Here is a 24962-nt window from a genome sequence, read left to right as displayed (position 1 = left end):
CGTGATCATCATCAATCGATACGTAATCTCATTCTTGCATTATCATTGGCACAAGTACCACTCACGGATTGTCCTATGTGAGAGATCAAAAGTAATGCTTCGATCCCATTTTCCACGGAAATTAGTCGTCAGTCGTGCGCTAAAAATAAGTACAGTCTCATCAAACATTTTGTAGCTATTCGGTGAAATCAAATCGGTTTGGTATCAGGAACATGTGTACCGTACAGCTTTCTTTAATCAAATGCAATTTTAATGGAATCAAACAGCACAAAATACTAGTTTAAAAAATCTACATGAGTAGAAGGATAGCAACATTGGCTTCGAGCGTTCCGGCGCGCTATTTTCTACAACGAGTTCGATTGGAGCGCGCCAGCCTTGTGCCGCATCTTTCTGGCCGTTTTTTCACAGCAATTAGGAAAAATGGACGGAATCACCCCCCTCTCCATAATCTACTATACCGTGTACGAATATTCCACCTGAAATCCGTACCACCTCAGATTCGTGGGGTGATGCCTCTAAGACATATTCAGTTTTTTTGAGCAGTTTCTTCCCTAAAACGGAAACAAGAAAATTTCGACGATACCAGATGCGCTCCAGATGTTAGAATATCAGAACATTTGAGGAGAACATCTTTTAGATTCTTCGTTCATTGATTTCAACGGAGATCAAGGAAAATATGATTAAATTTTCATTATTTTAAACTCTTCATTTTTTACTTAGATTAATTTTGATTTTGAAGAACTCCTTCTCCTCTGAACAGACTGTCGCACAAACGATCTTTTAATCTGGGTAGTCTTCGCTTGTGTGAAAAAATAAGGGATTTCTATGTGATCATGGATACAAAAAGTTTCTGGACACTAAGAATTTGTCAACTTCAGAAATTAATGTTCATCCACATTCCACAACAGACTATTTGTTAATGGGCAATTTGCATGTAGAAAAAACTTCTCTCAATTCTCTTAGAAGAAACATTAAGAGCTGCTGACATTTCACACTTTGCCTAAAAAATGCATCAAATATTTATGTCAGGAAGAATGGCGTTTTTATCGCCTCATTTTGTTGCATGAACATTTATTTATTGCATCAAAAATCGTAGAACATCTCAATTGCATGAATAAGTAAATAAATAATTATAAACTGGAGATACTCTGCTCAACATTGCAAACAATTAGATAGATGGAGCAATAATACGAGTAAGAATTTAACCACAGAAAATAAGTGTTTGGAGTTGAAATGAGCTTTCACTCCATACAACACCGCTACTAACTTCTGCTCCAAAATCCTTATCCGATGGATTGACCCGTCGCAAATCGGCAGAATCCTTGGGAATGGGCAAAACCAAATTTTGAAAATACCATTCAAAAGCAAATGAGCTGCTGCTCTTAAAGGCATCATTCTACGAATCTGCGGTAGTACGGATTTCAGGTGGAGTATTCGTATACGGGATCGTAGATTATGGAGAGGGGGGGGGGGTGATTCCGTCCATTTCTTCTTAATTGCCGTAAAAAACGACGGCTTCAGGCGTTCTGGCGCACTATTTCCTACAAAGAGTCCGATTGGAGCGCGCCAGCCTTGTGCGGCGCCCCATCTTCCGGGCCGTTTTCTAGGCAATCATGAAGAAATGGACGGAATCACTCTCCTCACCTTAATCTACTATGCCGTATAGGAATACTCCACCTGAAACCTGCACCCCCTCAGATTCGTGGGGTGATGCCTTTAAGTACACTTCCAGAATTTAGGTTTGACAAATGTGTGCCGGAAACAGGCAAAGCTTTCCCAATCTCCGTTTGTTACCTTCACACCTCACCCCACACAGGACAGAAGTAAGTAGCGGCGTTGTACGACAGAATCCTGCAGAAGAAGTTCTCTACAAATCCATGCACCATCGGGTAAAGGCGCTGTTCTTCACAGAATTACGTAATGGCAATAAAAATAAGGGAGGCATGCCCTGCACTTGTATGTTTGATTTTTTTTGCACATGAATACCACGGAGATATCGCGCTTCATGTAGGAGATTCCATGCGTTTCATCTGAACACCGAAATGTTCGCAACAGAACACCTAGGCAGTTCGTACGAGTTCTCCTCTCGCTGACTGTCGTGTCGCGGACGAGCTTCCCGGCCGCAAACACGGCATCGCGCTGATTTCATTGCAGTCGTTGAATTCTTGCTTTGGTGCTGCTGTTCTACGTCTTCTCGCCTGACGATGTATTCGGATTCTGATTCTGAATATGAGTTGGACGATTCGGTGACTATAGGTATGGACAATAGTTTGTTCCTTGTTATATTGTTGGTCGTAAGCCTCTGCGAAGAAAAAAAAAGTGCTCATGTCGTCCGTGCAGTTAATGATCTGAAGCGAAACTTCTCGTAGAATGCTTGTGTTTCTAGATGTTTGGATTAGTGCTGAAGATTCGACGGATAGCACTCTTGCAAAATATATACTCATTAGTCTTTAGGTGATATTTTTGATGACATCGGTCATGTTCCACCGAACTCGAACAACTGCTCGGAAGACGAAGGGATCAGAGACGTTCAAAGCGATGACGACCTTGAAATGGCCTCTTGTAGTAGCGACATTGATGAACCAATAGTACTGGTATCAGTTGGTATGTTTCGAACCGTTTTGCTTCGTGCGGACGGGATTTCCTACCTTTTTTCCCAAATTAACTTTGTGTCATCCCGTATAAATAGATTCAAACTAATTCAAATGTGGTTCAAACATCAACACATTTTGTATCCCTTTGTTTGGCGCTGTTTGGTTGTTTGAAAGAGTTTCTGAATCTGAAATAGAAACCGGTCACATTATATGATGACTTTTCAACTGTTTGCGTAGAAAAGAAAGTCCTTGGTTATTTATTTCGTAGTGAACTGTTTGGTATCTCTGCGAAAAACTAATCTCGAGTTAAGATGCACTGGACATCACAGAATGTGCCTGATTGTGCAGAAAATCCTGTTTTGTGAGGTGATGTGAAACAGTTTTTTTTTCGTGGTCGAATACGATGCCACTGCAATTTTTCTCGCATTTTTCCCCGAATAGATTGTCACACATTATTCGACGGGCGTTTCCCGCTTTCATCGTGGTATTTTTCATTGACAATGCAGTAGGTAACGCTGCAGAAGTACAGAGAAGTCATGCAATTTTATGCGCACTAGTTCTTACTTTTACAACAACCACGGTTCTTTCGAAACGTATTTAATCCCGGAGAAGTTGTATTAGAACTTTCTGACTATTGAAATTTATATCTCACGTCTTCTTCTTTTGTAACCTGCTGGTGTTAGTTTTTAAGTTCGAATGTGCCTCAATGTGCACGATCGACGCATAGTTCTTGCGAGGGAATACCGAAAATTGCTGCCAATTAAGGCGAAACAGCGATATCAACTCTCGTGTTTCGGCAAACAGTAGGACGGTAGGACGTTAACCTGTGGTGATGAGGGGATATCGGTACTATGTTTACATCAATCATTTAGTGTTAACGTGTGTAGGATGTGTGGCTCTTTGCGTCTGTGAAAAACTTCGTTTTTTTTTATTCGAAAATCGAAGGACTTTGGCTCTTGCAACAGTGCTATTCAAACCTGGTACTCAAGCTCAGATTCCATATCAATTCGAAATCAATCATTCCAAGAATTGAGCAATAATAAAAAAAATTAAAAAAAAAGGAAAAAAGCAACACTATTCCACATTTTACTGAGCGTAGAACAAGTTCTGTCGTTAGGATGCTCAACAAAAATTCGTGTTAAATAAAGTAAAAAGTGCGACAAGATGTTAGATAGAAAAAATACAGTAGTAAGCATTGCTCAAACTTCTAACATTGATTTACTTACATATTTCTGGACGCATGTAGCAACTAAAACGTCTCATAATGGATGAAAGATTCCTTCGTTTTAAAAATGTTTGTAGATTTCATAAACGGAACTTCTGAGGTACCACCCATTGTTTTCGTGAGAAGTTAGTCAAATGAATAGAACAGGAGTGGAGCTCAACTTCTGACCTCGCAAAATTCTAAATTCTAACTTATATTTCAAAGTATAATGAAAGTTATTATACTTTGCTCAAGCTACGCTATCGGGATGACCTCTCTCTTGATTTCTCATATAGCATGAATATATATATATATATATATATTTTCATGCTATTGATTTTTGCGATCAAGCAGAGTGACTATAAGGGGATTTTGACCTTACCAGGACTAGAGAAGCTGATTATGGTTTCCCCTCGGGATGGAGTTGCCATTTTCAGATTATAGGAATCTCGATGTGACCAGTGTTCCGCAAACGCTGTGCTTATAGCAAAATCTTCGAAATGGTAGCAAGGCCATACTGGATCTCTGAACATTTTTGACTTCCTATTCATTCATCTCAGCACACTTTTTCCATTTAAATCGATGGAAAATGTAGCTATTTCCAGATTCCTCCGATTGACCCAATTAGTACACCCTCAGTTTATTTTCTAACTACTTTCTTGCGGAAGGGAACACTGCATATGCTAAGCTTCTTTATGTCAAAATCACTCTCTTTTTTTCTTAAATTAATTCCGTCATGAGTTATCTCATATGTCACATCAAGATCCCTGCTAAAAAAAACTCGATGTATTTTGAAGCATCTTGCTTGGGAGTTCTTGTGCGAATTGTTCTCTTCAGTATTATCTCCGTTTTCTATTTGGTTTAATCTGGAACAGCAGTTTTTCTATCTGTTACACCACTCTCTCAATTCCACCCTCATAGTTCCAGTGATGTGGAGATAGGACCGGATCATCTACTTGGTGTATTGTCTCGGTCAACATGCAAGCCTCCTCCTCGGCGCGTTTCACTGCGTCTCTAACCGCTCGAAAGCTCGTGTTCATTGCTCTCCCGCCCTTGAGCTGTGCCAGTCTCTTTTGCTCGCTAGCGGAACCGCCCCGAAGCCAATTAGTTGTGTTTTACGGAAACTGCTAGATTTCTCTGAGTCATTGTGCTCTTTAATCCATTGTATGTCTTACGCTTCATCACATAGGTAGAAATTCCCTCCTTTTTTATATATGCCAAGACGTATCCGGTCCATGTACACCTTCGGGTCATACTGAAGGTCTTCATTCTCCACTAGCAAAATCTGCAAGTCCCTTACTCTCTGTTTACTTTTTCCCTCAGGATAGCTTTGGTTCATATTCAGCTTCTTCATGGTGAAATCTCGAGACTAGCTACTGGAAAGTTTTTTTTTTAACAGCTCGAAATCCGGTCCTAGTCTGTCTTTAGAATCGGTCACGTCAGAATAAGAAAATAAAATCTATAGATTGATATATTTACACCAGAACAGGAACCTATCCCAGAAAACTGATTCTAATGGAATTCATAATTTCGTTTTGCACGCCATCGTGTGTGAACGAGCTATTTCATTGGATTTCTGCCTCTGCTGATTTTCTCGCAGATGTGTTCTGAGTTCGTGCTTCACAAAGTCATGGCACATGGGCGCTGTGTGCGACTGCTGAAAAAGTACGTCGCGGTAAGCGCTGCGAAATTTACGAATGTCACAAAAAATTATGCATTACTTGTGTCTAAAGGGCACAAAACATTATTTATTGTGGTTATATTACGAATTTTTTTTTCCTGTTTCACTATATTGTGTTTCTTGTTATGCACTTTTATAACGAATAATACAGTGCTCATTTTGAAGTGGTCTACACTGGCATCCATTAAGCACCAATAACGATGACTGATGATGAAGGATAACACATTTCATATCAATCTGTTCTTCTTTCGAAGTTTACGCTTCATGGGTACTCGATTTATAAAGCGGATTGCATGGGTTACGTGCTGATCTCCTGGTATAATTGAATTTTGTACTTAGCTTCTCAATCGCTTACTTTTCTCTTCCTTAAACTTGGAATGCAATGTGGTTTTATTCCTGTATCAATGTCATGTCAATTTAGTTTCCCATTAACATTTTATCTCATTTAACGTACTAGAGAAGAACGAAAATTGAATGTTGTTCATGTTACCTCTAGCACATCTTAGCATAGGTGCCGGACCCTCATGAGGAACCGTACCCTTCTAAGGTGAAGGGGGTTTAGCTCTTGGGTGCAGCTCAAGTGAAGGGGGGGGGGGGTCCCTTCCCCAACCGTCCAAAAATGAAGGGAGTCAGAGCACCGGCTCCGACTATCGCATCTATGCATCTTAGTGTCTCAGTGTTGGCTCGGTTTATCCACAGGGAAACGTTGGGTAATTAAAATGATTCGAACCAGAAATCTCTAACATTCTTTATAGCAAGGCTGAGTTAGCTGATATGAATATCTAGAAAATGACTCTAGATATAAGACCAGTGCCTTCTGTTCCAGGAATTTAAGAGCATCTTTTTTGCCCTTTCGTTCTACGCTATCATTAGCATTAAAACCGATGATTTCTACGCTATCATTAGCGTAGAAATCATTGGTTTTTGTTTCTTACCCAGTTTTTTTCTTTGGTCATAGAATAATCATCTCTCTCGAAAAATCTGCTCCAACAATTTCGTCTCTGCGTCACTTCACAGGAATTGTTTCGAATCAAAATCTGCAATCGTATTGCATGACATTTTTTTTTTTTTTGAGGAAAATTTCCAAGACTCTTTGCCTCAAAAATACTCCCCAGAAACCAGCTTTCGTTCATTTCTAGTTTCTCTTAAGAAACTGCATTTTTTTTATCAGACGCGTTCCGACTTTAAAATATTTGTAATACCCAAGGATTATTTTCATTTTTGTTTTCTCCGAACTTTTCTTTCTAGGTTATTTTAATTAATTTATTTTTGCCTTGCTCTTGTTGCGGAACATAGGTAGTTCAAAATAGAAAGTTCACGAACAGAACGATGGAAGGAGAAAGTGTTGTTTACAGAGATACACCAAATAGATTATTCTTGACTTAGCCGTGCTTGCAACGAAGGTGCATGTCGCTAGGACCGCGACACCTCTTGATGAATCAGCGAAAATATGATAATTCGTCAAGTGGGATCGTTCACCAATATTTTCACTTGTTTAACTGCAGCTCCTTTTTGCTATTGTATTTTGTCAAAAGTAGGATCACTCATTCTAATTATACCTCCTTAGATTTCCACACCTTCTGTCCTATTGCATCCACAACACAGATACCCTTCGCATACATCCCAAAGGTAATGACTGGCTCAAGAATAGACTGGTGTTGGTATCAGATGCATCGATTATGTGCATGGAGGAGGAGTTCAAATGTTTTATACTCTCAATTGTTTTGCGCGCTGACCTTAATTACTGTGAAAACTCGCTATGAACGTAAGGAATAAAACTAGTCCAGATAGTTGAAACTTCAAGTTAGGCGTTATAAGGAACTAAAAGTCAAAATTCTTTAAGAATTCCTCGCAAGTGTGATCCATTTTCAACTGTTTTTACTCCTATTTAATAATGTGATGTGTTAGTAAATAGATGTTAAAACAGTTTAAAAATTGAATTAAAAATTGAGCGAGAAAAGGAATGAATTCTGCTATTTCTGTCGCATATTTAAAAGTGTATTCATCACATCTAGAATTATTGATAGTATTCGGAAGCATTCTTTGGTGTTAAGGTGGAATACGTGCATTTAAAAGATATCACCTTTTATGTGGTTTCGACTGGTTTGATTCCAAGATGATGAATCATCGTTGACTTTCTTGTTTTCTTTAGACTCGCTGAAGTTTGGCTTTTACGAAACCGAGAGCACTGGTGTTCTACGTGTTACTCATCGTAACATCCACATCCACGAGATAATCCTTGAGCCAAACGCTATCGAAATCCGATTCTCCAGCAGGTAGCTCCTTTCGTCATCATCTGGTTTGTATACTGCGGAATTTGGTTACTGCTTCTGTTCCTTTTCTCCTTTTTGTGCTTCCGATTTCCCCATTTTCTGTAGCGAGCGGCATTGTGCAAAGGTGCGCTCGTTGCCATAGTACGCCGCTTTATCTAACAAGCTCAGACGGCTTTGAGGTGTTTTCTTCTTCAACTAATTTACGTTATTATTTTGCTGCTTTAGCATCAAAATGACTGAGTTTCTTCTCTTCTTGTCTTGTTGTTTATAATTAGTATTTCTTGTTTTGTTGTCCAGTAACTAGGCTGCAGTGCCCGCGTAAGTTACTTATAGCCACTCCCACTTTCTCTTTCTCATACACACAAAGACATCAGCGTTGTTTTGGCTGTTGGCATTGAATTCGCTCCTACATACACTCGCCTTCTAGTTTCCTCCTGAACTCAACATAAGTTCGAAAGAAATATGAGCGAACAGCAGATGTGACGAGATGCACGAGCAAGTTGGCGACTGTTCACACGCACTCATTGTTTGCTTATTGTTTTGTGATCCTCATTCCCCTAGCCACATTTCTTCTTCCTGCCCTTATGCGTAGGAGGAATGTTTTCATGGTTCAGGGGCGATCTGCTTGCCGCTTACTCACCACATGACTGCTTTAAATTTACTTCATGATTGCAATCAGTGCTGTTACGTTAGCAGTCGTCTAACATTTGTAAAAATCCTCGCTTTGCCGTCAACTATTCTTTTACCATTTTCTATTGTTAACTCGATTCAGCCTAAAACGACTCCATTTTTATATAAGAGCATTTGGTCTATTTTTTGTTCTTCCTTGTTCTTTCTCTGTCTTTCTTGGTTTCTTCCAAGATCTCCTTTTTTAAACATAGGATTGCTTCCCACGCGCTCCTGCCTCTGTTAATCTCTGCCTCTTCTGCTAGTTCGTACCTTTGCTTGTGTTTTATGGTGGAGACAAGCTGGTGATACAAAGTGTGTTTTCTCTTAGTGCTGGTCTGCTTGCCTGTGCGCGCGGTATTGATCTTTGCTATACTTCTATACACAGATCCTGAATTCAGCACAAGCACCTTCCTATTCTTGATAGAACAACTCCAACATTTTAAAAATTCCTTAATTTTTAGGGTTCCAAACAGTTATTCCCAAATTATGTAATAGGAGTTGTACTGCTTATACGAATAGATTCCACAAACAAAAACCCTGCTGTTGCAATAGAACGAGAAAAGGTAACACAAAGAGCTAAGATAGCTACAATGAAATTGGGATTATGAATTTGATACGGTGGGATTCTCGGCAAAAGTATTGATAGGCGTTTTATTTGTTCTTTGGTAACGATCTGATCGCTCTTTCGGCAGGAATCCTCTCATGAAATTTTAATGTGTGATGTTTGGTCATGTCGAGTTGATCATACTTTTACTTCACATCGTTTTCACTTTTCTCTCCGGTTGAAATTGATGACATCAGCACTTAATTTATTTTGGATTTCTCTATGGTCTATGCTGAGGAGTCTGGAGAGTTCGTATCAGCACTTATCTCCGAGAAGTAAGTGCTATTAAACACGGACTTTTCTCCGATGTCCTCTTTTTTCCTCAGACATCGATGCTTAGTTACAGACAGTTTGTACTTAAACATTCGTCTAAACACTACCTTTTCTACCTCTTGTCAGAACAGTTTTTGACATATTGCGCGGAAGTACGTCTTTTTCCCTGCTACCGCAAGATGTGCTGTAATTCCAGTAAAGGAAATTTAGGTTTGGAAGTACTACTATGGCACATATTCACATTCAAGAGGTACTTTCAAGGTTTTTCCAGGAGGTTATTCACTTTCAAGAAGTACACGTTACAAGAGTACTGTACTCATAATGGAAAGTGGTCGTTCTAATGTCTGCAGTGATTACGAATATCTAGGGTTATTACTATAAATTATTTCAGGTGTAATTGAATTTCGCCCACTGCAACCACCTTAGGTGCCCCCCCCCCCTCACTTCGATATGTTGTAATAATGTGCTAAACTGCTGCTCAGCGGCGATTGATCCGGACGAAGCGCTTGTGTTCAGCGCTAGAAATAACTTTCAGAGCTATCTGCCAGATCGACTAGATCCGTTGACCCTCTCTTTACACCTCGGCGCTAAGAATCGCGTTGCTGAATTCTTTTAGTGCCACTATATAAACTTGCCGGCTTCTGAAAATGAGTGTTTTTCGGAATACGCCCCCTCTGTTGGTTGACTCACCGATTTCTTACGACATTGTGGACCTTCATACATACTAGCCTTTTAAAAACATTCATAATTCCATCTGACTCAGCCCTCAATACCTTTTATTCGATTCGTTCTTGAATTTTTTTTAACTGGCAAGAGTCTTGCACATGCTTTTCTCTTTCAATTTTGTTCTTCCAGTGTAGTAGTGACATGATTGTACTCAATCTTACTCATCTCGTTCATAGGTGCGATAGGGAGGAGACGGACTCTGCTCAAGTGAAAGGGGTCTGGCTCATGGGGTGGAGCTCAAGTGATGAGGATCCCTTCACCAACCGTCCAGATGTGAAGGGGTTTCTTCTCCAAAGGTGAAGGTGGTCAGGGCACCGGCTCCAACTATCGCATATATGATTTCCTTAGCTGATTTCTATCGGTCTGTTATCATCTTTGTTCTGAAATAGCATTTTCTCTACTTTGATGAAACTTTATAATGTTAGTGGAGGTTCATCCCTTGAAGATTTAAAGTTGTTATCTGCTGGCTCATAGGTGAATCTAAATAATTCAGGTACACAATTGCTGTAGGATTGATGAGTAGTGGATGGAGTCTGAGATTAATTAGAAGTGCGAAGTCTAAATTCTTAAATTAGAGAATGCAGAAATGTAATGTCACTTTCTATTTCGTTCTGTGATAGCGGAAATAAGTACGTATGTTCACGTGAAGGTAGTTTGCCGTTCTTGCCAGGGTCTTAAGAATGCTCTCCCGTTTCACCACAGTTTATTGTCGATTGACTCAGACAAAATGTTGTTTTACTGCTCTTTTAAATTGCTGTTTGTACTCTTTCACTAACATTGATATTGAGATTGTAAGAAAAAAAAAAAGTTCTGGTGTGATTTTTAATACAATAATATACAAAAGAAGAGGATTTTCGAATGCTCGTTCTTTTACCTTGAAATTCTTTTGTTTTTCTTAACATCCTTTGGCTTTGGTTGACGTGCTGCTAACTCTGCGATGCACATGCAAATGTGTTTTCGTTTAGCGATCCTGATGACAGACTTCTGAAGAGATACGGTGAGGTTCAAGGCACTACATTTGCATGGCGTGTTCAACTTGCAGGTTTAATAGAAACGGATTCGTTACAGGTTGGTAATTCGATGTGTTGTAGTTTGTTTGTTCACATCCTGATGTTCTGCTTTGTTTGCCGCATTCATAGCACATAATTTATGATGACGTTATTTACATGTGCATGAGCCTTCTACCCATTTTTGGATGCAGCTTTTCTCTAAATCGAAGCTGTCTAAACGCTATAAATATTCCCTCCATATAAATCAGCTTCTTTTTTACATCGAATGAGTCACGGATAATCAGTGAAGCAAAACTACATTCAACAACTTATTGTTCGTTACTGATTAAGTGGGCTTGTTTGATCTTTTTTCACTCTCTTTCTTAGTTTTTTTATGTTTTTGTTTTTTCAAGTTTTCACAAATTGTTTGTTATTTTGTCACTCAACTGCGAAGAGCTTCAAAATAAGTTGTCTATTGAATAAAGCTGAGCATAAATTTAGGAATGTATAAACTTAACCACCCATATTATAATGTTATATTACAATATGGGTGATTGTCGTATTATAATGTTATGTATATGTAACATTATAAATGTATAACCTAATGAAGAGACTCAACAGTAGAACATTAAGTCTCCATTACAGCAACAAAACTAAAGGTTTGTATAGTTAGAAGCGCGAAAGTTCGACTTTCCTTGAATCTTGACTTAGAGATTGCAACTTGTCGATAGTCCAATTTAAGCAAGCTGGTATAGTTATTTATTTCTCAGCAAGTTTTCATAGAACAGTGTTTGCAAATTCGAAGTGCCACCTGTTGTTTTCGAGTTCCGGTTCTGCCCAACTTCATGCAATGGCAAACAACTCGGACATGTTTGAGTTTTTGCAGAAATTTTTTGTTATAAATGGGAAATAAAATTTCTCTACTTCTTAGCCCATTCAAATTCTCACCATGATTGAAAGTCTGCTGGAAAGCGAAGTTTTCAAAAAAAAAAAAAAAAAACAGGAGCTGCTCATCTATTGGACTATACAAAAAGGCACCTACCACTGCCTCAAGAACCACCCAGTGTTCATCCCTTAGGAGACTGCCACTGTGCCGGATACCGAGCGTCAATTCCATTTTCCACACTTGATTCTTTTTTGACACTACCAGATTATGCGAAGTAAAGGTTGCCTATCACATAGGTATTGTAGTCAGTTTATTGTTTGTTAAAATCAGAAACTGCTTATCCGTTGCAGAGGCTTTGGATTTGTGCTGCACTCATACACTTGTGAAAGTTGTGGAAATTAACCTGAAACTGATGCAAAGGGAATTGTAAATCGTGACTACTGTAGATATCACCTGTCCAGATATCTTCCCCATGCATCTTTGTTGTGTCAGTAGCTTACCTTTGTACGGTGGTAGTGCCTCACGCGGAGTTCGTTTTTACGGACGAAAAAGAAGAAACTCAAGGAACAGGAAAAGAACTGACACACTAACCTCACTGGAGCTACTTACATTCCCTAATAATGTTATTTAATTCTGTTTGGCCCGTAGAAGTTTCCTACTAGAGCAGTGGATCCACCATACATCATTAGCATGACCTGATGACGCAGGGAAGGATTCTGATAGCATACTGTAACACATGGAAGGGGAGTACTTTGAAAACGAGCTTTCGTCTTTAACCTATTGAATTGTGTTAAGTTGTAACCGTCGGACTGATCAACATAATCGAATTTTTGTCATTTTCCATAGTTTCGAATTTTTTGCAAATGCAAAAAGAAGTAGTGTGTACGTCAGATGCGGGCTGCTAAAATATTTGAGGTTATGTCAATCAACTAATTTTCAGATCTGCTCGGAAGGACGCGAATTTGTTATGCGTAAACAAGAAGGTGGTCAATGGGGCAGGCTGAGCAGCTCAGCCACAGCAATTCGCTCAGGCAGCTACACCACTCCTCGTAACTATGGTCCAAGGTAAGTGATTCTATAGTATTGTATTTTGTTTATAGTCAAGCGCAAGGTGTATACTTCTTGTGAGTTTCATATAAGCACTATCTTTAGCTTAAGTTCGTATCGTTATTCCGCTTCGTCTTATACACCATCGACAAGACCTCCTGCTCCTCCCACTTCCGGTGCAGCCACAACACCTGAGCCCAGTTATGGCAAGTGTTTAACACACCACTTTAACCACTCACCCTGTGTTTTGATTTTTAAAATTTCTTTTTCCTTCTTAGTCATTATGTAAGCCATTTCATAGTAATATTTTCATTGAACTTTTTTCAACTGACGTAACATTTGATGCTGGATATTTGAAATTCTTTCCATCTTTATGGTATATCATAGTAATATTCAGCTTCTGGTAGTATGACCTTAACACGGTCTGGCACCATCGCTTCAACCGGCAGCGCACTGACTCGTTCTTCCTCGGTGTCTCCTGGGTATCAGAGGTCCTTGTATACTACGTATGTCTTCTCTGTTCTATTCAGTTTTTTTTAACTTTGCTATCCACTCTCTCGTTTTATTCTTTTTCTTCGCTTGTTAAGGCCAGCAGCAGCCCGTAGTCCTGCCTTCTCACCTTCTACGTTTGCGACAGGGCCAGGAGCGCAAAGTTATGCTGCGGCAGCAACTGGTTGGTTCTTTCCTACGTTCATTCTGTTCATTTTCGATTTCCTGTCTTTTGAACCTATTTGGAATATGGAATCATGATCGCTGTCCAGGTGTAGAAACTTGTATGTGGTCGATTTATGAACTATTGAAGAACAACTCTTAGTAATCAAGCCTAGAAAATAAGAATCATTTTCGCATTGCAGCAAGCTGAAGTGCGCAAAAGAAGGTTCCTTATTTTCTGTTTATTTTTTTCTAGAATTCTGAGTTTCTATGTTTGCTTTTCTCTACCTGACTTGTGTATTGGCCCCCCTCTTCTACACAGGCATGCGATATTTCGATCTGGGTGTCAACGTTCCGCTTTAGGTGCGCGGTCTTATGCCCCTTCGATGGGTCACAGTCCTTCCAGCTATACTTTGTCAGCTGCAGCATCTGGTCCTCAAGCAGCAGCAGTTGGTGGGACAGCTCCTCAAGCCGCCGCTACAAATACCTCACCGCCTACAACTGTGCGTAGCCGTTCTTCATCAGCTATCGCTAGTTATCGGTAATTTTTTGTCTCATTGTTGCTCTTACATGCTACTGCCGCGGTTTTAAGATCGGTTTTCTTTTCAGTAGTGTTAACGTTGCTCAGTTGAATCAGCAAGCTCGTGAGCGAGCTGAACGTGACGAGAAGGCGCGTGAGTACAAAGAATGGGAAGAACGTGAACGTATTCGCAGTGAGATGGAAGAACAACCTATCGCCGACTTCAGGAAGAGATTCACTGGTGCGGATAAACAGCTCAGAAATATGCTTTATCGTGACTGTATTCACAAGATGACTTTTATTCCGGGAGATTTCTCAAAGAAGAAATCAACATTGCCTACGTACATGTACCCGCTTTTCTCTTAAAGTGGAGAAATTTGCTACTGTCTGCTGCTTTCTGAAACGCTTTAGCTCTTGCCTTTTAAGGAACGGTGCGCTGCCTTACTCTTATGATATAGGGCCCAGAACCTGCTCAACATCCTCCATCAGAATCAACGCAATCTATTTACATTGACATTGTTACATTGATTTGCTAGGAAAAAAAGTTTGATGTTTTGTCATGCTGTTGAACATGGAAAGTATTTTCATACTTTTCAGTTCAAAGAAATTTGATGCTTTCGAAAATCAAGATAGAAAGAACAAACATTGCACTTTAGATATTTTTTCTTTGTCCTTTTGTCATAGACGCCACGTCGTTCGCTTTATGCTAAGAAAAAAGATGCAAAAAAAAATCGGTTGCTTCATTTAAGAAGATTTTTCACTACATTTTCAGTTTTTTTTTCGATTACGTAGTTATTAAATATTGGATGCATCCACATGTGCACAGCTGTTTCGCTTTCTGAAAACATTTTGCGAGAGGTATCTTCTGAGTGATAGATGCCGGAAAGTGTGCTAAATGGAAATGAATGGAAGTACCTTTTCTATGAATTACTGTTAACAAAAGATGGTTCTTTACTGTAACTTCTGAATAAAAATTTCCATTTGAATGTCTTGTTTTTTTCTGCTCATTCTTTTTGCTTTGATAAGAGTGTATTCCATAACACGCTTGCAGTGATATGCTTATCCTTCAGGTCGCTCAAGTACCGGACCTGTATCTTCGCCAGGCTACGCTCAGTTTTCAAAGGCTGTAACTTCACGAACTGAGCTCGGAGCACTATCACGATCAGACTATGCGGGAAACAGCGCAGGAGCGGTGCCACCTGTTCCAGCTGATCCGTCTCGATACACATCATCATACAAGCCAACTGCTACGGTAATCAATTCTCGGATGTCTTTCTCAGTACATCTATACATACACTGTACACGGAACATGAAGCAGTACATAAAATCGACAAAAAAAAGATCCAAATTTTGACACAGTCGCAGGCTTTGAGTTAAATTGGACTTACATGTAGATATCCTTCTCAGTTTCATCACTCACGTCCTGAGCTGTTTTGGTGGTGTTCATGTCTTGTCCGCTACTACTAACCGAAATCGATATACATTCATTGACGATCGGTGCGATGATTGTTCGAGCATTACTGGTCGACTATCCAACTCAAATCTTCCTTCGACTGAAAAACTCTGTCGTTTCTGTTGTAGCTGAAGAAAAACTTCACTCCGGAAATGTTTTAAGTCGTGGTGTCAACTTTTTTTTTAGAAAGAAAAAACTTTTCTACATCGATTGATTAGGAAAGATGTTTTCTAAGAGGATCTAAAACATCTGACACCTATAGCAAAAGTATATCAGGTTATTGGAAGCATCCAGAACAGTTTGCTCCATACCTCATTTATTTTCTTTACCTTCTCGCAAAATCATCACCCCCAAGAATCTGGAGCGGTACGGATTTTAGGTGGGTTGTACCTATACGGAGTCGTGGATTGTGGAGAAGAGGGTGATTCCGTCCACTTCTTCCCAATTGCCGTCAAAAACGGCCCGGAGTGCGGCTTCGGGCGTTTCGGGCGCTATTTTCTACAACGAGTTTGAATGGAGCACGCCAGCGTTGTACACTTCATCTTCTGGGCCGTTTTTTAAGGCAATTAGGAAGAAATGGACGGAATCATCTCCTTATCCACAATCTACGACCCCATATAGGCATAACTCACCTGAAACCCGTACCACAACAGATTCATGGGGTGATACCTTTAAGCAGTAAGATATCATTTTTCCAGTTAGGCTTAGTTAGTTAGTTAGGCTTTGCTCTTTGGAGTGACACTGTCAAGCCATGCATAGAAGAAAAATATCCAGCTGTATTCATAGTGTTCATTTCTAGCAAAAATGCTAGCAGAGTTTTGAGCGCGCAGGTTTTCAGTTTAATTTCTGCATGTATGGTGTACAGTGTTGACTCATTTCATGTATTGATTTTGAGTATCACTGAATTTTCATCTAGTCCCTGAAGATGATTATATATGTGTTATCACAGAAGAAAAATGTACATATGCGGCTGTGTTGTGATGAGCTCATTACAGTGTAGTTTACTGAACCAATATTGTGACCTTTGAGTAACGCTAGAATTTTGCTGAAAATATACACTTCATTTGCATCAGATTTTTATTCCTATCGTGTTTATAGGATAAGTTTTGTGTTCAAAGATTTTTGATGGTCAAACAGTTATATTTTGTGCGATATTAGCCCAGTCTGTCATAGCTGCAATTTCCTCTCCGGAGCGCTTTCCTTTGCTTCACGGAAGGTGCCAGCAGTTTACAACTGTCGCAAAACAGAAATGTTTTGAGATCGTAAAATGTCCGCACTTTTCGGATATCTACACCACTATTTTTTTAAATTGCCTTTGATCGCTGTTTTTCTGAGGAATTTGGTGTCACTTTCAAGAAAAATGTCTGTTCTGTGATTAGATTATTTTGATTTAGGTCCAACCTTTCGAGGATCGTGGAGTAGCTTCAGTGCAGTCTGGTTTCACCGGTTTGCGTAACATCGGTAACACATGCTTCATGAATGCAACATTACAAATGCTTGTTAACAACATCGAGCTTAAAACTTACTTCCTGGATCGACATTACAAACTGGACGTGAATCCAAACAATCCACTCGGGTTTAGAGTTCGTCAATCTTAATAGTACTCGCTCGCGACTTCATCGGTTAAAGCTATCCATCTCAGGGTCGGCTTGCGGATGCGTTCGCCGACTTTATGCGGCTTATGTGGAATTGTCAAAATCGAGCCATCGAACCAGCTAAAATAAAGGTGTTGTGGTATTCGATAATTGTCTTATCGTTTACTCAAACAGTACTTGTAAAGCTGTAAACTTCTATCTAGGAGCTAGTTGCTGAGAAAGCATCACAGTTCGCCAATTTTGCTCAACATGACGCTCATGAATTCCTGTCGTTCTTGTTGGACGGACTTCATGAGGACCTGAATAGAGTAAAATCAAAACCGCTAACTACAACAGTTGAGGGGGATGGCAGATCAGATGTTGATGTAAGTACGATTTTTGATGTGAGAATTGAAACTGAAGCTCCTTCTGCCTTTGTACACCTCAAACTTTTCAATATTGTTGTTTGTCCAGAGAAGTATTCTCTTTGCATCTCGTGTTAGTTTTCCTAACCACGTTCGACGAATTGATCCTTGAAGGAAAAATAGACACCGTATTTTGAGGTGTTCGTACTTTGGTTTTTTGTTCATTAAGCCTTGAGAGTAGTGCTCGTCCCTCACATTTTGATGCTTCTTCAAATTCAAGGTCTCAAATGAAGCATGGTTCAACCATACACTCAGGAATGACTCAATATTCGTGGATTTGTTCCATGGTCAGCTGAAATCACGCCTTCAATGTCCAAAATGTGATCGAGTATGTGCATTCACTAATCGATTTTTTTCTCTTAAAAGTACTTAATGTTCGTGTTTACCGCCCATTTTGCCACAAGGCACTGCTGCTTCCAGGTATCCATAACGTTCGATCCGTTTGTTTATCTTCCCGTGCCATTCCCGAAAGTGAAGAAATCCACTACGCTGTATTTCTGGCCTATTGATCCACTGCTAAAACCGTTGGAGGTGAGTAACTAACTAATCATGTACATAAGATTACTCCGGTCTTCATTTTCATCAATCGTTTAAAAACGAATTCTTAGAAGGCTGAGAAGCATATGTTTTTTTTTTTTTTAAATGAATCACTTACATCACACACACTCAGTGCCAGGTGCATAATGTTTTTCAGCTTTTTTCACTTTGTTTTTGTCTTTGGAATGTTTTTACAGGAGAGCATCGCTATGGTAACGACGCTTCTTTTTCTGTGAACTGAAAATGTGGGGCTTTTTTTTGCACGCTCAACTAGTAAATGACTTTTTTGCGGTTTTTTTTTCTCAAAATTCATCAAGACTGGAGTTTTCTAGGAATTGTAGTTGGAGTCAAGAGCTGGAATAGTCGAGATTAGAAATTTTTAAGGAAGGGGAAGAGATGAACCTTATAGCGAAGTTCTGCATAAGTTGGACTATAACATAAATGGGCAAATACATGTTAGTCTGAAATCATTCTGTTGTGGAAAACAGCAGGTTTCGTTTCCGTCATCCAGAAGCGGCACTGTCGAGCGGCGCTTGATTGGCAGAAAAACGAGCCAACCGAACAATTTTATTTATTTAACCTTTTTTCGGCAGTAATTCAAAATTGGTAAATCAGGAAGGTAATCACGAGAGACGCGATTGTGCAGAATTAAAAACAGAGAAGGGAAAACTTTCGAAAATGATGTTATTCTATTTGTCCAGGTTCTTTTTTTTTTTGGGAAAGAGCCTATTTTTTTCTTCTACTGTTTTGTAGAACAGCCGTCACAAACTTATAATAGTATTTCGAAGCTCAAAAAAACGGGCTAGCCTGAGCTCTTTCGTATCCGTTTTCTTCAAGTGTTCACAGACTTTATGTAGTTCTTACCTGAGAATGATTTCGTAGATGTATATATTGCTCAGCTATGGAAAAGTATCTTATAAAAGAATATATATTTGGTTACTAGAACTATCTTCCGCAGGCAGTGACTCGCTATTAGATGGTGAGATGTTTAAATATTGAAGTTTTTACTTGTTTCCATTTCCAGATAACCGTCCAATATTCTTCCGAAGGTACGATTCAAGACCTTCTTGGTGCACTTTCAGAAGTCGTACGAGTTCCTTCCAAAGCAGTAAGCTCTTTCGTACTAGCACTGCACTTGGTCTATAAATGTCTACTCTGCGTAGTCTATTTTATGTCTTTTTTTTCTCTGAGGTAAGCTGGAGACTTTAATACTCGTTTAGCTTCGTCTCGTCGAGGTATTCAGCCATCGCATACAGAAGATTTTTTCACCATCTGACAAGACAAGTGACATCTGTAGCGGTGACGTGTTGTATGCGTGAGTATTGTGCAGTTATCTTTCTTTTTTCTCTTCATTATCGGAAGAATGCCATCTCTTGTTGAGAGAGTGTTTCCAAGAAATGTTTGCATTTCGATGATGTCTGCTTCAAACACTCGTCTTTGTTTAGTTTTCAAGTGCACGATGCAGCCGACTGTAACGAACCGGTGATCGAATTGCTGGTTGTACAACGTCAACTTTATTCGTCCACCCTCCGTTATGCTTGTAACGAATGCGGCAAAAGCACTGGAAGACTAAAGGCCTGCGAAGCATGCTACAATGCGTACTACTGTAACAAGTACTTTATTCAATTCTAGTATATAATCCAAACAATTGACCTCACAAGTATGTCGTTTAATAGAGCAAAAAGAGGTTGGTGTCGAGCGCGGTGATTGTGTCACGAGCGAGCACCTGAGCAAACAGCTAAAAAACGAAAACGTCTCTATATATTACTAAAAAGTTTGATTAAGCAAACATTACAAAGGCTACGAGATTTTGTTATTTTCACTACAGATGTTGATACTTACAAAGATCCAGGAACAAGTATTTTGAATTAAATCCATCATTTACAACTCTTTAGTGATATATGTATTTAAATTCAGAATCCTTTGAAAAGTTCTAAATTTAAATCCTCAAATAGGCGTAAGTGCTGCAATGGCTTTTTCAGAGAGTGTCAGCTTGCGAACTGGAACACAGGCGGCCATCGAGATGAATGTCGCAGGAGAACAACAGCTGACCATGTTGGGCAGCCCTTTATGGTTTCACTACCACGTAGCCAGCTTACATATCAACATCTGATTCGTGTACTTGAAGCTCGATGCAGGTCAGATTTGCTTTAGTGAATTCATGGTTTCCAGTCCACAGTCTCCAGTCAGTTGTGTTTTTTCATCTCCTTATTTTACTCGAATATTCTGGAAGGACTTACGTGGGGGATTTTAAGTGATATTCTAGGTTCTCTGTTGATATCTTCCAACCACCGCAACTCTCTGCGTCTAGCGAAGAGAATGATATCTCCATTCGTGAGGGTAGCGATGGCAGCAATCAAGAGGAAAAGAAAGTTGGAGCACCTCCGGTGCTTCATCGGGCCAGTGCATCGGTAAACGAACAATGATTTTACGTAGTCTTACCCATTACAGTGCTGCTAATTTCTGTAGTATTTTAACGAACCTGAGTTTCTTTGTTTCTTCTTCTTCACACTTTTTTTCGTCGTTTTAAGTTATGGATCACTGTTACATAGAAGCATCCTCCTTATGCAACTATTTCAGCACTCACCATCCCCTTCAACCGCTGGTTCAACACCCCGAAGACAAACCGTAATGCCAGAGCAGCGCAAAAAACCAGAGTTTAAGATGTTTCTCGTGCGAAAACTTGCTGATCAGGCACATGTGCTCGGTGACACTATAGTGGATGACAAAACAGGTCTGGAATGTTTCGCATTGTTTGAAATTCACCATTACTGACTGTTCCTATCGATATTTTCTTTGTGGACCATTTTCAGGAGAACCGCTTGAGCTTGAGTCTGGGACTTATCTTTCAATAAATTGGTATAATCTTCGCAATGGTAGACCTTTCATGAGTGTTGAGAACAGGAGAGCTTTGGTGTGTTTTTTTTTTCGTAGAAATTTGTGTTGTTTGTTATAGTCGAAATTATTCTCTTGCAGCAAATTGATACCGAGCGATCTGAACAGTTAGCGAAGCAGTTGCGGAAGTTCACTTCAGGATCGTCCTCTGGTGATCCGACGCTTCATGACATGCTGGTGATTCTTTCTTTAGATAAATTTCTCGTTCTCCATTTACTTCTTCTCAACTTTACTTTTTACAGGGCATGTTCTCGGAGACAGAGCGGCTTAAACCGGAAGAATCGTGGTATTGTAATAAATGTCGTGATCATGTGGAAGCAACTAAGAAGTTGGAATTGTTCCGTTTGCCGCCAGTCTTGATTGTTCAGCTGAAAAGATTTGTATACACAGGTAACAACCGCTCATAATTTGTTTAACACTTTTGTGAATAACGTGTTTGTTTGCATCACATATGAATGACACTGGCCGCCTAGGACGACTTTGCTTGAGGACATCGCGAAATATGAAATAGCTCTGATGAATTTTTTGTAATTAAATTAGTTGATTCCTTGATGTTGATTGCTACTTTGTTGTCCACGAAGATTTTTGGATCCATCAAGTTAAAATCATTTTAGCGACATACCAAACAATGCATCGCCGAAGTAAGGATGAGCGTCGCGTTATCTATCCTATCGCTAACTTCGACATGTCTCCTTTCTTAGCTGAGACAGCACCTTCTGGGCAGAATACTGTGAGTGAATTCGTAAGTCGAACGGTGGAATACATGCTGCACGTCATGCCTGTCTTTATGTGTCTCATTTGTGACTCTTGTTATTTGTGTTTCCTATTTCCGGTGTATGACCTTACTGGTGTTGTCTGCCACTCGGGAAGCAGCTACTTCGGCCACTACGTTAGCATTGGACGTCTCGCAGGTTTTGACTCTACAGAAACTGTAGTTGGTAGGTGTTTGTCATATGTATAGTGAAGTCAAAACGACATGAAGCACGGTGGAGTTGCGTAAGCGGCTGCTCGAAGCGGTGCGGTGAAGAGTAGCGGTTAGAGTCAAGGCAGGACCCTTGCTAGCACGATTTTACGCTGCAGTTCGCGGTGGTCCCACAACGATTCCAACCGCTGTGTACACCGTTTCGAACGCAGCCACTTATGCAACTGCACCTTGCTTCATCTCTATATATGTATATACTATATATGAAATCGGACAGATTGGACCTTCTTATTCTTTATATATTGATTTTTAAAGATTGGCGACTATTCGATGATTCTATTGTCTCTAAACAATCCGTGAATAATGTACAATCAGATGACGCCTACCTGCTTTTTTATAAGCAGCGTGGTGTACCTACTAAATCCATATTCAGGTGAGCACTTCGGACTCGTTATTTTCCACAAAAACAAAATTCGTAGTAGAGGATAGTGTAGCTTTATTTTCACAAAGCCCTACCATAGAATAGTCTGCTATTTTTGCTCCCACATCTTGGATATGCTTTATTTTTCAAAAATTCCTGTTTACCGCGATGCTTCCTTCACAGCAAGCGCTCAATACCATTCGCACTTTCATGATCTGTTTTAATCTCTTCAAGATTAAATGAATTTTTGGTTTCTCTGCAATTTTTGCAGTCAAAATTCTCTCATCTTCATTTTCCAATCCTTAATAGGAAAAATTATCGTTCAATATGCTGATGTCACTGTCACTTGTTTTCGATTTTTTCACAAAGATCTTCAGTGTTATTTACACTTACTGGATTAGAATGCTCAAATACTACAATTTTTGCTTACTGAATGAGCACCAAGTTTAGGCTACGTAAAATAGGGTCCCACACATAGCAAGAATTCTGTTATCATTTAAATTTTTGGTTGGTAATTAGTTATCTTCACTGATTCTGCCTATTTCTGTTTTTCTGAATGACCATTTTTCATCCTATTTTTTGTTCGGTACTTTTACTTTTGTTTTCGCTACAATAGCAATTTTATAAAATGTCTTCTCTATTCATGCCTAGCTCATCAAGAGTTTTTGCTTATATAACCTATAAAAAAACCAATAAAAAGTCTGCATTTCACTAAGCGTTAATAAAATATAGTTTACCCTTCCACGCAAATGTGCGCAATGAGCTACTACCGTTACTGGAGTGCGGTGTGTTATGAAGCGAAAAAAAAGATGGCTCCTTCAGTTCTGCTACGTATCCATTAACTCTAAATGAGTCAAGCGATGCCTTCTTATTTATTTTTCTCCACAGGGATTCTTTTTTTTTTTTGTAAATCTTTGCTATGTAGGAAGCATTATTCGTGCGATCCTACTGAGAAGATTGAAACGGATTCGAACGCTCTGACTACGTCAGTGACAGCGCTTTCCATGAACAAAATCAATGGGAATCCCGAACCAGTGATGAATGGCGAAATGAGCGAATGAGAAGTTCAGCACAGTTTCATTAACTATTTGTGTCCAGGTACTATTCGTCATCCTTTTCAAGTTTGACGATATTTCCTATTTAGGTTCTATTATTTCCTTCGATTTTTTTCCAAATTTCTTCTACATTTACTGCTACTCTTTTGGTCACTCCGTTTTATTTCGTTGTATTATTGTAAAGCGGTTTGTTTTCTACGTGTTCGAACAAACGTCGAACGTGAATGAAAATGGTTTGTTGTTTTTATCGATTTCTACCTGTCGCGCAGTCGATGTGTGCTTGTAGCTTTGTTCATTGTTCATTTCCCCCATCCTAGTTACTTCAAAGAATCGTCATAATCGCCAATTGAAGTCATTTCCTTTTCATTTAGTAATTCATAGTCAACAATAACTTAATCTGCAATCTCGCTGAAAATTTCTGTCTTTTATTTGTGGTTTCTCCGTTGTAATTCGATCATGGATGTTAGTAGTTAGTACAGAGTAGGATTCTAGTGAGATTATTTGTAGCCACCTAAGATGGCCGACATATGTTTTATTTGAGCTCATCCAGTCTTGTTGAAATCTATGGGTACATTTTTAGAAAGAGTGATGATTCATCTGTTCCGTTTTATTGTTTTCTCCTCACCTCTACTAATCCTTCTTCCCGTTGGAACGTCCTGTGAAAATTGTTATGAAAAACTGCTTCGCTAATAATACATATTGCAAAACCGCTGATAAAGATGGCTTTAAAGACTCACGAACAAAATGTCTCATAGATATAACTTTTTTCCAGTTCGTTAATGCCTTGACAAATTGATGCTGTTCCCTCTCTCGAAAAAAATAATAAATAAAGATTACATGGCAGAGGAATCATTTCATAATGATTAAAATTTTATATTTTCAAAGTGAATTAAACGGTTTATGAGCTTGCTTACGTTGGGTTGCAAGAAATGAGCCTTTCTGCTTAATAGATATTTCAGAACTCGACATCAATGTATAGTGAGGTTCTGAGATTACTCTTTATGAGGTAAATACAAGTTGGAGACGATAGTTACAGTTGTAAGTACGAGCTCTAGACATGTACTATGGTTTCAGTAGTCTGGCGCCATCGATGGCATCCTAAAAATGTAACAGTTAGTGTGTGTGGTTGTGCGTTCTTGTGCGATCTTATCAATTGTGGCAATGATCGATTTTAACCATGCCGTTCTCTTCTCGTGGACAGATTCTGTCCTAGATTCCCCAGAAAGCTTGTTGCTAATGTTTTTACTAACACATCGTAGGTAATACGGTGAACACTTCGAGTGCTGAAATGTATTATCGCAGAATAAACTAGCAGAGGGCCAATTCGAGTTTTGCTGTTGCTGGCTGGGATTTTTTGTAAGCTTTTTTTACGCTTATCCGTTCGTATTTCTTATCATCCCAAGAATTGTCGGTGGTTCAGTTCTTGTCCTTTACCATAAAAAGCACAGAAGGACTTCTGGCTCATCAGTCAGCATGGGGTGCGTCAAAGCGTCCACTCCAATTCAGAATCGAGGTTTACGAACGCGTCTTCAGCCTATACGATGACTTGAGGAGGCTAGTCAA

General features: G+C 39.4%; 1 protein-coding gene across 2 annotated transcripts; it reads left to right on the top strand.

The window, feature by feature from the left end:
• Nucleotides 1-2204: 2204 nt before the first annotated feature.
• On the top strand, nt 2205-23405 carry RB195_017656 (uncharacterized protein; the record flags this gene model as incomplete). 2 transcript variants are annotated; one of them, XM_064184744.1, is made up of 29 exons in its annotated part: nt 2205-2256; nt 2455-2604; nt 7632-7755; nt 10201-10320; nt 10990-11092; nt 12840-12964; nt 13052-13146; nt 13344-13452; nt 13534-13619; nt 13961-14138; nt 14207-14358; nt 15188-15369; nt 16965-17153; nt 17213-17296; nt 17369-17530; nt 17790-17897; nt 17990-18100; nt 19131-19214; nt 19327-19421; nt 19552-19719; nt 20089-20244; nt 20373-20517; nt 20687-20840; nt 20920-21020; nt 21083-21178; nt 21244-21391; nt 21616-21939; nt 22239-22356; nt 23270-23405. In XM_064184744.1, 29 exons carry the CDS (start codon nt 2205-2207, stop codon nt 23403-23405), a joined length of 3855 nt encoding a protein of 1284 aa, XP_064040626.1. The 2 variants fall into 2 exon arrangements, with proteins under 2 accessions (XP_064040626.1, XP_064040625.1); XM_064184745.1 differs by lacking the exon at nt 10201-10320 and having other exon boundaries at nt 13052-13152.
• Between the last annotated feature and the right edge of the window lie 1557 nt (nt 23406-24962).

Source organism: Necator americanus, chromosome II, assembly GCF_031761385.1.
Source record: "Necator americanus strain Aroian chromosome II, whole genome shotgun sequence".
Classification (NCBI taxonomy): Eukaryota; Metazoa; Nematoda; class Chromadorea; order Rhabditida; family Ancylostomatidae; genus Necator; species Necator americanus.
Note: the sequence above shows the minus strand (reverse complement) of the source record. Positions and strands in the feature narration are given on the sequence as shown.